This window comes from Vicugna pacos, chromosome 4, assembly GCF_048564905.1.
Source record: "Vicugna pacos chromosome 4, VicPac4, whole genome shotgun sequence".
Classification (NCBI taxonomy): domain Eukaryota; kingdom Metazoa; phylum Chordata; class Mammalia; order Artiodactyla; family Camelidae; genus Vicugna; species Vicugna pacos.
Window position 1 is genome coordinate 75535529 of NC_132990.1, and position 12150 is coordinate 75547678.

Consider the following 12150-nt stretch of genomic DNA (forward strand, 5'->3'; position numbering starts at 1 on the left):
CTGGCCCTCAGGAGCGGGGCTGCACTGTAATCGGCCCTGCGTGTGCAGCTGCAGTGGCTCCCCGCTGAGGTACAGGCCGTCCCTAGCGCTGGCTGGGACCCAAGTGGGAGTGAAGTGAATCCTGTTACTCGGAAATGGCTTGTGATAACACTGAGTGTGGGAGATCCTCCCCCTGGTGGACAGAGAGCAGTCTGGTGACCTGGACAGGTGGGGCTGCTGTCTGGAGAGGCGGGGCCTGCTTATTAAGTTGCCTTTGTTAGCAAATCTTTCTGGTTGTTTTTGTTCCAGGAAGGCCTGGGCCTCTCAGCGCTTCTTTAGGTAGCTTGCCAAGGTATGCAGACCTGGATTTGCTTTTCAAATGTCCTTTTCTTCATTCCCCAAAGCTGTCTTCACGTGGATTTTAGGTCCTTCTTTCCTCTGCCTAATGGCAGCCTATCCTTTTAGGTCAAACATTTTCCATATGCCTGCGGGGGGCCCGCGGGGCCTGAGGGCTTGCAGCTGTGGGGGTGGGGCACAGGCAGGACTCCCTCTCAGGCAGGGCTTCCCTTGGCTTGTGTCTGTTTTATATATAATACTGAGGATCCAAATTAGATCTTGTTTGGGGGGAAAAAAGCAGAAATGAATTCTGTTGCCTACAGAAGGGAGCGAGAGCAGCATGAAAGCAGTGGCTGCACTCCAAGCTTGGTCTGTGCCCATCAGGCTTGAAAGGACACGCCTGTGACCCACCCAGAAGCATGTTCACTCTGCCGGCTCCGTGATTCACACCCAGTTGTTTGCCTGCACTTCTTTCTGCTGTCTGACAGGGCTGGGCAAGCTTGGGGTGTGTGTGTGTGTGTGTGTGTGTTGATGGATAGAAAGTCAGCAGATATTTGGAAGCTGGTTGGTTAAACCCCTAGTAACAGTCAGTGTCCCTGGCCTGAGTTTATGAAAACCAGGGGCAGGCAGAGGAGCCAGATGGGTGTAGGACGGAGCTAGGCCCCAGACGTGGCCCCGGTTCACTGGAGGTGCGTACAGTTGAGGGAACCAGAATGATTTCATTTGTGTTTCAGATTTGTGTCCAGTAGAATCTGGTTAAATGAAAGAACCCCTGTATGTTCTAAGGCCCGTGTCTGTATTCTTTCTTTGTAAAGGGCCAGAAAGTACACAGTTTTGCCTTGTGGGCCACTTGTGGCCTCTGATGTGCATTCTTCAGGCCAACCCCAGCTTTAAGGGAGAGTTGGGGCTGGAAGAGCCTCCCTCTGTGTGGTCTCACTGTGGAGCATCACACTGAACAGGTATCAGGCTCCCTCCCCTGGTGCTGTTTCCATAGCAATGGTCACTTGGTTCCCACAGCCCATTAGCATCCTAGGTTTCTGTCAATATAAAATCCAACCCCGGATGTGTGGTCAGAGATGGCTACTTTGACGGTGAATCACTTGTAATTCCTTGGCTGTGGGTTGTTAACATCGATATGTTTGATTTTAGAACCTTCTGGCACTTGTGAAGTCTTGTCTTGGCTCCCCAGTTCTGTAGATGGGGAAACAGGTCTAGAGAGGCCAGAAATGTGCTCAACAGGTGCAAAACTTGGTTAAAGAGTGGGAGAAGGGGCTTCAAAAAACTGCAGTGTTGGGTTGAGTGCAGGCAGTAGTCCAGTGTGTCCTCTGTTTCAGCTTCACTGAGGGGCTCTCATCACAAGTAGGAGGCATTTTACCTAAACATAGTAGGTGGTGGTCAGTTAGTATTTGTTGAATGGTTGAATTTATTGAGAGGACAGAGTTCAAGCAACAGTTGGAGACCAACCAACATCTCTTAGACACGATTCCCAGGAGAGTGGCTTTCAGTGGCGCAGGGTTTGTCTGTCTTTCTTTCTTTCCTTCTTCCTTTCTTTCTTCCTTCCTTCCTTCCTTCCTTTCTGTAGGAGTGGGGTTGTGGTCAGGCTCTGGCCTCCTGCTGCTTCCTGGGGGTGGGGTGGGGCTGGTTAGTTCTGAGAAGCGTGGTGTCACCAGGAAGATCCATGGAGGGCTCTCTGTCCACTCCGACATTTGCCCCTGGGCCCAGGCAGTGCAGAGTCAAAGAAAGATTGGTTTGTATCAGTGAGCAGGCAGAAGTTTGGACTGGCAGGTTTTTTTTTTTATAACGTTATGTAAGTTTCATGTGTACACATCACATTTCTACTGCTGCAAACCCCACAGCGTGCTCACCGCCAGCAGTGTAGTTTCCATTCGTCCCCACACAGTTCATCTCCTTTGCCCATTTCGCCCTCCCCCAATCCCTTCCTTTCTGGTAACCACTACTCTGTTCTCTGTATCCATGTGTTTTTGATTGGTTTGGTTTGTTCATCTATTTTGTGTTTGGTTGGTTTTTATATTCCACATAAAAGTGAAATCTTTCTTCGTCTTTCTCCGTCTGACTTATTTCACTTAACGTAATACCCTTGAGGTCCACCCATGTTATCCAAATGGCAAGGTTTGAGTAATATTCCGTTGTATTTATATATACTACATCTGTTTTATCCATTCATCCATTTAGGCTGTTCCCATATTTTGTCATTTTGGCTTTTGTAAATAATGCCACAGTGAACATAGGGTGCGTATATTTTTTTTTTCAAATTAGTATTTTCCTATTCTTTGGATAAATACCCAGAAGTGGGATAACTGGATCACATGGTAGTTCTGTTAATTTTTTGAGGAATCGCCATACAGTCTTGCACAGTGGCTGCCCAGTGCACGTTCCCGTGGACTAACAGATTTTAAGTAGCTCGGTCAGGGACCGTGGAGGTGTAGCTGTGATTTAGCATTTCTGCCGTTGTGCTGCAGTGAAGGGTTGTGGAATGTGCTTCTTATGAACTAGCCCTGTGACCGTGGGTGAGTCCCACCATCTCTGCAGGCTGGATGCCGCGTGGAGGTTGTGTCCCCTTTATCCTCTGCATGTCCCAGGCCCAGCTCACTGCGGGCACATGGCAGTGCTCAGGAAAAATGTGTTGGATAAATGAGTGCATTAGTTTTCTATTGTTGCTTTGACAGATTACCATAAATCTAGTGGCTTAAAACAACACATGGATTCTCTCACAGTTCTGGAGGTCAGAAGTCTGAAATGAATCTTGTTGGGCTGAAATCAAAGTGTCAGCAGGGCTGTGTTCCTTTTGGAGGCTCTAGGGGGAATCTGTTTCCTTGCCTTTTCTGGCTTCTGGAGGCTGCCTGCCTGCCTCTGCTCTCGGTCCTCTTCCAACTTTAAAGAACATCGCTCCAGCCTGTGCTCCTGTTGCCACGCCTCTCCTACTCTGAGCCTCCTGCCTCGTGCTTCTGAGGACCCTTGTGATTCCACTGAGCCCACCCTGATAATCCAGGACCATCTCCCCTTGCCAGAGTCCTTCCTCACATCCCTTTGGCTGTGACACATGGAGGGTAGCATGGCCACAGGTTGTGGGGATTAGGACATCTGCATCTTTGTTGCTTGGCTTGTCACAGTTTGTTCAGTATCCTGGTCAGAGTCCATGGGGAGGCCTCCTGCTGGTGAGTGGAAGACTCAGTCCTCTGTCTGGGCCCCCCTCTCTTGGCGGGCCCTACTTGGACCCCTGCTCAGGCTGTAGGGCCTCTTCAGGGGTGCCCCCCAGGCTGCCCAGCTATTTACCACCTGAGACCTTTGAAAGTGTTTGTTTAAGGCCTTTCCTTTTAGACCCAGGGTCAGCAAACTTTGCAGGCCGCATGCTATCCTCTTGCATGTTCTTTGCTGTTGTTTTTTTTTTTTTAAACAAATATGAAGAATGTAAAAAAAAGTCATTTTAGCTTGAGGGCCTTAAAAAACAGGCCACTGGCTGGGGCCCTGACTTGTGTTTGCCAACCCCTGTTATAAACTGAGCTCTGTACGCAGGGGCCATGTGTGGCTCTCACTACAGTGGCAGTCTCAAGTGCTTTTGTTAGTAGTGTTGCGTTGTGTGCACACTAGCGCTAGCAGGGGTTCATGTTCCTCCCCCAATGATCTTTTCTATTGGTTTGATTTGACAGAATTACCTAATCTTAATGGAGAATTTCAGGTTGATTCACATTTGAAAGCCTATTAAGCACTGGTCATTCTGACGCCAACAAGATCTACCCCCTTTCCTGGAGGGGCTTCCAGCCCAGTCTGGGAGGAGGCAGCCCGGGGAGGCTGTTACTAATTCTGACTTTGGTGGAATTGGACCCAGTTTGGGGGAGGGAGATTTAAAGGTAAGGGGTGTGTTGTGGAACCCTTGGGTGTCAAATCTGAATTTAGACACTTTTGGATGGTTTCCACCCCCGGTCACTGCTGTTCCTTGCTCCTGGCACTTGAGGGTGACTGGTACTGAGTGTCTCTGACTGGTAACTTGGTGAGCATTTCTGCTGGTTCTTTTTTCACTGAGCCCGCTCTCCTGGACGCTACAGGGCTCTTGCCTCCTGGGCTTGGGTGCCGTCGGGAGCCTCTCCCTTCCCCTCGGCCAGCTGGGCTGACTGAACCAGGATGTAGGTGGGGAAAGGAGTTAAGTATTCAACCCGGGTGGCTGCAACCGTGTGGGGAGGAGAGGAACCTTTCCCTGAGAGAGGGGTGACCACCTGGTAGGTGTCCCCTTTGCAGAGGCGAGCGCTGCGCATCGCACCCAAGCCAGGGCTCTCGCCCCTGGGCGCCCATCGAGGTGTGTGAGCTTCCAGCTACAAATTGCATGCTGATCTGTTCCTGCACCTGAGACGGTGACTGGAGGGTCTTGAGTATCAGATTTATTCATTTTCATGACTTGTGAAATGAACGAAAGGTTGGATACACCCAGCATGTTGGATGTGCTCTTCTGGCCTGCGTGGCTTCGGGCTAGGATGAAGTGACAACCCTTCCTGCTGCAGTGACACCAAGTGCCTCTTATGAGGCATGGGTGTTTTCACAGCTGTCTGTTTCGTCATTAAAGACAAATTATCAATATGTCTAAGTTGATGCTTTGGCTTTCTTTTCCATACATTAATTCCAGTGGAGGTAACGGTCACCTGTACAAGTTTTTATTTTCCATGATCAACTTTAGAACCGATAGCCAGGATTGGATGTAGAATAAAGGGCACTGGAGCTATTAGTCCTCAGTGCCTGACATGGGGCCTAAGTATTTGAGTGGATGAGTGAAGCCAGTGCTCACGGAGGAGCCTGCAGAAAGTTAAGAAGTAGCAGAGGGGAGGAGCTTCTCTTCAAGATTTCCTCCGAGTAGAGAGGCAGGAATCGAGAGGCAGGAATCAGGGGAGCAGGCTTGGACATGCAGCCCCGTGTGGGCTCCCCCAGGGAGCGCCTGCTCCCTGCTCTCTGCTTGCCATGTCTGCACCTCAGAGAGCCCTGCTCTTGTTGGCTAAGCAGGCATTTTTCCCTCTGGGTGCTGGTTCTTTATTTTGAAAAGAAAGGAGCCCAGCTGCTTGGTTGCGTCCCTAGACTTGGTTTTGCTCATCTGTGAAGTGGCCAGCCTTCCGTCAGCGAGTTTTGTGCTTCTCCCCTGTCTGCCTGCCTTATTTTTGATGGTACATGGATGTGCTGCAAGTGACAAGTAAGCATTTATGTTTGCACCTTGAGGAGCTGTCCTTGACTCAGAGAGAGGACTCGGTGTGTGCAGGTTTCCCTTTCCATGTGATTGGTGAGTGAGAGACTCCAGCTGGTTTTCAGCTGGGGGAGAGTTCTCAGCCTGGTGGGGTGGGGTGGGGTGGTGTCTACAAAATGCTCTAATTTAAATGTGAGCAGGACAGCTTGTGTGTGGTAAGGACATCTTTCTAGGGACAGACCCCAGAACTTTCTTCAGATCTTCAAGGAGATCCACCATCCCTGAAGGATTCAGTCCATTGTGTCAGAGGTTCTGGCAGATTAACATGCTTTTTTCCTTTTCAAAGGCAGATCGGGAGCGGTGCCAAGAAAAATTTCCTTACTAGATGACATTTCATCGCAATGTCCGATCGTTTGGGGCAAATAACCAAGGGCAAGGATGGGAAAAGCAAGTATTCGACTCTCAGCCTGTTTGATAAGTATAAAGGAAAATCAGTAGACGCGATCAGATCCTCAGGTAAGAGCGAGTTGGAGGCCACCTCGTTATGCTTTCCCTTCGGTGAGAAGCCCGAGGTCAAGGACTGGGAAAAGCCAGAGTCCCCTGTCTGGTCAGACAGATGTGGTCCACGCACGCCAGTCTCTGGGCCGTGGTGGTCATCCCACCGTTCCAGGGAAGCGGATCACTCTCTGCTCCTATTTGATGTCTGATTTCAGAGCCTGGAGTGTCCTGACTGCTGTAGTAGGGTTATTTCCTCATCTATCTTTTCTTACTGAAGCCATGAATATTTTAGCCTGAAGGGTAGAATGGAACTTAATTTGCATTAGAGTCACTTTTTTGGGGTTTCATGGTTCTGATATTCTGGAACTTGGCGGGGAAAGTTCCTGTTGATTGTATCTGTACCCTGTGAGGATTGTATGAATGTCGGGCGCCCCGCTCAGGCTTGGGTCCAGGAAAGGCTGTCCCTTCAGTCCTGCTGCAACAAGGCCGGAGCAGTTGCCCCTTGCAGGGGGTGGTTACTCTGTGAGATGGAGATTTCGGGCCTGGCTCCTTGCCCGTGTTGTAAACTCCCTGAGCCTTCTGTGCTCCAGTGAAGTGGGAGCCTCTGCTCAGATTTCAGCAGCTCCTGTTTCTCTGAAGTCCTCGTTGAAGAGCTTGTAAAGTGACCGCTTTTTGTTTCCGTGACAGGTCTGTCCCTTATCTTTTGTTTGATTGTCTTTGACATTATCGAGTAGAGTTTGGAAGAGCAGCAGAGTGAACCCAGCGTCTTTCCTTCTGTAACCTCCTGTTTCCACCTCTCCCTTCCTGCAGTTCTTCCTAGACATGGCTTACAGAGTCTCGGGAAAGTTGCCACAGCCCGGCGTATGCCACCGCCTGCAAACCTACCAAGCTTGAAGTCTGAAAACAAAGGAAACGACCCCAACATCGTTATAGTGCCCAAGGACGGGACGGGATGGGCAAACAAGGAGCAGCAAGACCCAAAGAGGTGGGAGGGGGCGGGCGGGGGCAGGGGCGGGGCTTTCCCTTCTGTGGGCTGCCACGCTGGGGCCAGGGAGGTTCTGGAGGAGGCTGCTTCCACCCTTCCTCCTGCTGCTTAGTTGTTTTTTGCTCCCTGCCTTCATTTTTCCTAACTCTGGGAGCTGATACTGCGGTGTTTCTGTGAGCTGCCTTGTCCCCAGTGACCATGTTCCCTGTACCTTGTTAGGAAGGGACGCATCACCCCCCAGAGGAGGTTGTGCAGTGACTCAGAGCCAGTTCCTGTACGAGCCCCGGGGGACAGAGCTGGTGCTTGAGCTCTTCATGCTGGTGGGGGTCCCCAGGTGCTGGGCTCCTGGCTGTGGGGCCAGCAGCTTTCCACACAGGCTGCTGCAGGAGCTCCAGACAGCCCGGTCACTAAGGAGAGCACCCCCAAATCCACGGAGTCAGAGTCAGTACGCAGCCTCCCTGAAGGCTCCCCCTCTGCCAGCTCAGTGCTGACGGGAGCCTTAGGAGACCCAGGGGCTGACACACAAGTCATCACTAGAGAAAGAGAGCAATTGTTGCAGCTGCTGTTGGGTGGTGGGACCGAAAGCTCAAGTCCGCCAGGCACGTGACCTGGGCCTGCCTTCCCTCAGATGCCTGGGCCTTTGTCCCTCTCCTTCCACTGCTGGTCTCCTCGGGCTGCATTTCAGCCAGTGACAGGCTGTCCAGGAAAGAGGACTTGGGGTTTGTGCTGAGGGGGGCCTGGGGAGGGACAGGGCCTTGCTAAGGCTGGCAGGCGGAGTCCTACTGCTAGGGTTTGCCTGTTGGGGAATGAAAACAAAGCGGTCCGGCCTGTAACACTTTCTCGCCCTGCCTCCCTCGTGGTCTGGCTGCTCAAACTCAGGACCCAGAAAGTAAAAGTGGCCCAGATGACAGCTTGCCCCCAGGCTCCTTTTCTCTTACTGAAAATGGCCACGGTAGCTTTTGTGAAACCTCCCTGTAGTTATCTCAGATGACACATGGAGAGTGAGCAAATAATTCAGTCAGGTTGTCATAAAGTAGTCATACCTGAAATAGAGTCTTACAGTAGCTATTTAAACACCCTTCCTAACCGTCTCCTTAAGGATCATACTGATTGATGGTATAGTGTGACTTTCAGAGTCAGACAGGTGTGTGCGTGTGATTTCCATCCAGGCCCTTTATTAGCTTTATGGGACCTGGGGAATGATCTGAATTCTGAGCATCAGTGTCCTCCTGTGAAGTAGAACTAATACCTGGCTCCGGGGGGTTTCAGGAGATAGAGGAGGTCACGCAAGGCAAGCTCTGAGCACAGAGCCTGGCACAGAGGCCATGCTCACAGGGGTCAGCTGTCACTGTCATCGCTCTATTCAAGTGTAGAACACTACAAACTCGGTAGTGAAACTGACACTGTTCATTTCAGTGAAAGCAGCAAAATGCCTCTGCTACTGACAGTTCTAGAGAGGACCGAGCCTCGCTCCCTCCCCTTATCCAGTCTTACCCAGCATCGGCAGAGAAAGTACCAAGTGGCTGGAATGAGGCCGGTTGTGCTGAAGCCAGCCTGCCAGTGAGGGGTGGAGTGTGGTCCTCTGCTGCCCTGGGCCACATCCCCCGGGCTGTCAGGGCGGTGGCGGAGCAGGGGCCACACCTGCTGGAAGTCAGTGCTTGGGTTTGGAGAACACAGAAGTGACGCTCCTGGAAGCGTCCATCTGAGGCAGAGGGTGACGTGGGCGAAGGAGGACTTACTGTGTAGCTGTCGTGCGTGGCGAGTTGCAGTGCTGAGTAAGCCTGGGAGAGTGCATGTGTAGAGTTTGGCTTCAGCTTACAGATGAGCCGCTGGCATTGGTGGATTCTGGCCAAGAGCTTGCATCCTTCTTGAATCTCGTCAGGTGGAGACTGAACAGAAAGAGTGACTGGAAGGCTGCAGGCTGGCAGGCTCTTGCTGCTGTCTCAGATGGTTACTTGGGGAGTGATTAACGGATGCACTTTGCCCGAGGGCAGTCCCACTCTATCTTTTAAACTTCAAAACATCTTCTAATGCAGCTTTTCCATTTCTCAGAACTTAGACTGCTGAACTGCTTACACACAAGTGTGCAAAGATACATGCATAGAAGAGTCTACTGCAGTTTTATCTGTAATACAAGAGAAATTGGAGATTGGTACATGTGCCCCAGCCACCTATGCTGTGTCGTTAAAAGAAAGGTAGAGCCATGTGCATTCTCATGGAAATGTGTCAGGTGGATTAAGTAAAGCGCAAGCTGTGGAACTGTGTGTGTGTGTGTGTGTGTGAACTGTATGTTACCCCACGGGTGTTGAAAAAATAGTCTTATATGTAGAAAAAATTACTTGAGTTTCTCTCTGGAGGATGAGATTGTGACAAATTCTGTGTCATGTTTATTAACTTATTTTTACTATGAGCATATATGTCTTTTACAAGCTGAGAGAAGGTTAGAAAAGCACCGTATTTCAAAGCAGCCAGCCCCTGAGTTGCTGTGGGCTCTTGGTCAGGAGTGAGGGGCAAGGGGCTCAGCCCCTTCCCTGCGCTGGCTCAGTGCCCCGCTTGGCAAACCCTCCATCCCTTCCTTGTTCATGGTGAGCTCTCAGTTTTGGCAGACAGAAGGCCCTGCAAGAAGGCAGAGGTCTGGCCTGTAGAATGTCACTGTGTAGCCTCACGTGTGGTTCAGTTTCTTGTTGCCTTTGCCAGCGTAGGAGTCTACCTGGGAAGGTATTTTTGTCGCCCACAGGAGTCTTGCTCCCAGCGAGCAACCGTGTCTCCTGGGCACATGGAGGGACCTTGTCAGCCTGGCCAGTGCCTGTCTAACTCTCATGTATCCTGCCTTTGTCTAGTTCCAGTGCGACGGCCTCTCAGCCGCCGGAGTCGCAGCCGCAGCCGGGTTTGCAGAAATCTGTCTCCAATTTACAGAAGCCGACACAGTCAATCAGTCAAGAGGTAGGTGCTAGGGACCCTGTCCTCATTGTTGACCAGACATTGAAGCGCTTCGCGCCCCTGTGCCGGGGTCTGCTGGGGGCTGTCATCGAGCAGGGGAGGTCTGCACAGCCTGCTTACTCCAGAGACAGACCCCAAGAGGGGTTTGGGAGAGGAGCGTGGGAGGTGGCTGTGGTCGCTGGTGGAGCAGGTCATCTGCAGCTCTTGGGAAAGATCCCAGGTCCGGAGTGGAATGCAGATACCTCATTTGGTTCCTGATGGCTGAACCTGAGGTGAGGTTGCTCAGGCCAGTAGGGGCCTAGATCAGGGTCCCTCAGTGTCTGTGTGGAAGCTAGGGCCATAAGGAAACAAGGGTCAGGGCCTAGAAGGTTCAGCGTCACGTGAGTTTGAAAAGCAAAATTAAACAAGCTGCTTTACTTGCTTTTTCTTAATGTCGTGCTTTTTCTCCACATCTTCAATATGCCAGCGTGTCCTGGGACACTCTTAGAAGAAGACGTAATGGACGGCATTCCCCAAATTTACTTGTCCTTGGGAACCTTTTCTAACTGAACGTCTGTAGAAACTGGTGTCTCTCAGAACACACTGGGAAATACTGCACTATAACCCTTTACTTGCTGATGCATTTAAATGGAAGTCATGATGTAATCAATGTAAACTTCAAAACATCACAGCATGCCCAGTCCATCGGAGTCTGTCTGTGGGTCACAGAGATCAGCTGGCAGCTAGGATTCTAGATGGTGTCTGAATCTATTAGAAGACCAAAAGAAAACTAAACAGGTTCCTGACATTCCCCGGCACTCTTGAAAACAGCTTGAACTGCTAATTTTGTGTTGCTGCCTGGGTGGTAAAAGGTCTGAGGTGCTGTCCCCTGTCTGTGGGGAAAGTTTTTGGCTTTGCCGGAAGGATACCCTCCTCCACCCAACGCTGAACTGTGCTTTGGAATTCAGGGAAAAGAAAAGAAGAAATCCATGTTCACTCGAGGCCCCGTGTCCATTGGCCTAAGTCTCCTGGGGCCTGTCAGTCAGAGTACGTAGCATTGAGTTCCCCAGAATTTGAAACTAAGTGAAATTAAGGACCTTGGTTAATTTTACAGCCTTGGCTCTACGTCAGACTCAACCTTCAGAGCTCATCAGAGACGTGCACATCTGTACCAGTGCTGCAGGGTCCGGGCTGGGCCTGCGTGCGGTCCTAGGCAGTTGCTGTGGGAACTGTCTGTGGTCAGGGTGGGGCCCTGTCTTGGAGCCAGCACCCAGCACTACCTGGCGCTCAGCTCCTCCCAGCGCATACCAGCCCTCCTCTCATGTGGGGCTGGGAGCAGGGGAGGCTCCCCATGTTCTCCGGCTTTTAAAACCTCACCTGAGTCATTACAGCAATTCTCCTCTTGGGATGAGATTTGCCACAATGTTAGGAACCCCTTCTTGGCCCCGCAGGAGTTCTCTTCTGTTTCAGTGCCTTTGGTGGGTGAGGACAGGGGTGCTGTCCCTGTGACTACAGACACCAAGCGGGAGGCTATGGGGCGGCAGCGCCCAGGGCCCCCCTGCTTCCTGCTGGTCTGGAGCCTCGCCTCCCCCCTGCCAAGGGACGCCAGCCCCAGCAGGAGCTGCCCTGCTGGTCATGTTGCTGTCACCACCCTCATGTGGTCTGCGTGGGGGGATTGTGGGCATTCCAGACCACCCATGGCAGGCACTCAGGGCACATCTGTGAGAAATAAGTGGATTGTTGCTCTGCACTGCGGGTGAGAGAGACGGCCTCTGCTTTGAGTTGTGTGGTGGTGGCGGCAGGGGGAGGGGGAGGGGAGATTGTTTAGTCTGAGATCTAATCCAGTGAGTGATGGAATGGCCTGCAGCTTCAGCTGCTTTGTTTTGTGTCTTTACCTTCAGTTGTTAAGCCTTGTGTTGTTGGGAAAGGCAGCTGAGCTCAGTGGTGGGGACCTGAAGGGCCTTTGGACGCAAGCAGGCGGGGGCACGTCCTGATCCTGCCTCTCTAGCTGGGTGTCTAACCCAAGTGACTCTCAGCCTTGGCCGGGAGGTGGGGGGGGGGCGTCCCAGGTGTGCTGCAGTGAGCTTCTGGCAAAGGTTAGTGGAGGCAGCAAGTCCAGATCCGTGCAGGGATCCGTGCAGGCAGAGGCGTCTGACTTGGGGAGCGGTGCCTTGTAGGATGGCAGGAGTTATGGGAAGTGGTGCAGCGGCCTGGCCAGCCGAGCGCCAGGCGGGTTTGTGTTCTTCTGTAG

General features: G+C 51.7%; 1 protein-coding gene across 16 annotated transcripts in view; it reads left to right on the plus strand.

The window, feature by feature from the left end:
- PRRC2B (proline rich coiled-coil 2B) overlaps nt 1-12150 on the plus strand; it is a 79393-nt gene that overhangs the window by 19500 nt on the left and 47743 nt on the right. For 15 of the 16 annotated variants that reach the window (XM_072960314.1, XM_072960324.1, XM_072960325.1 and 12 more), the window contains exons 2-4: nt 5844-6013; nt 6806-6980; nt 9821-9923. In XM_072960314.1, the coding sequence (XP_072816415.1) occupies nt 5899-6013; nt 6806-6980; nt 9821-9923 (393 nt within the window). In that variant the 5' untranslated portion in view covers nt 5844-5898. The remainder of the gene's footprint in view (nt 1-5843; nt 6014-6805; nt 6981-9820; nt 9924-12150) is intronic. The other variant, XM_072960315.1, reaches the window with a different exon arrangement.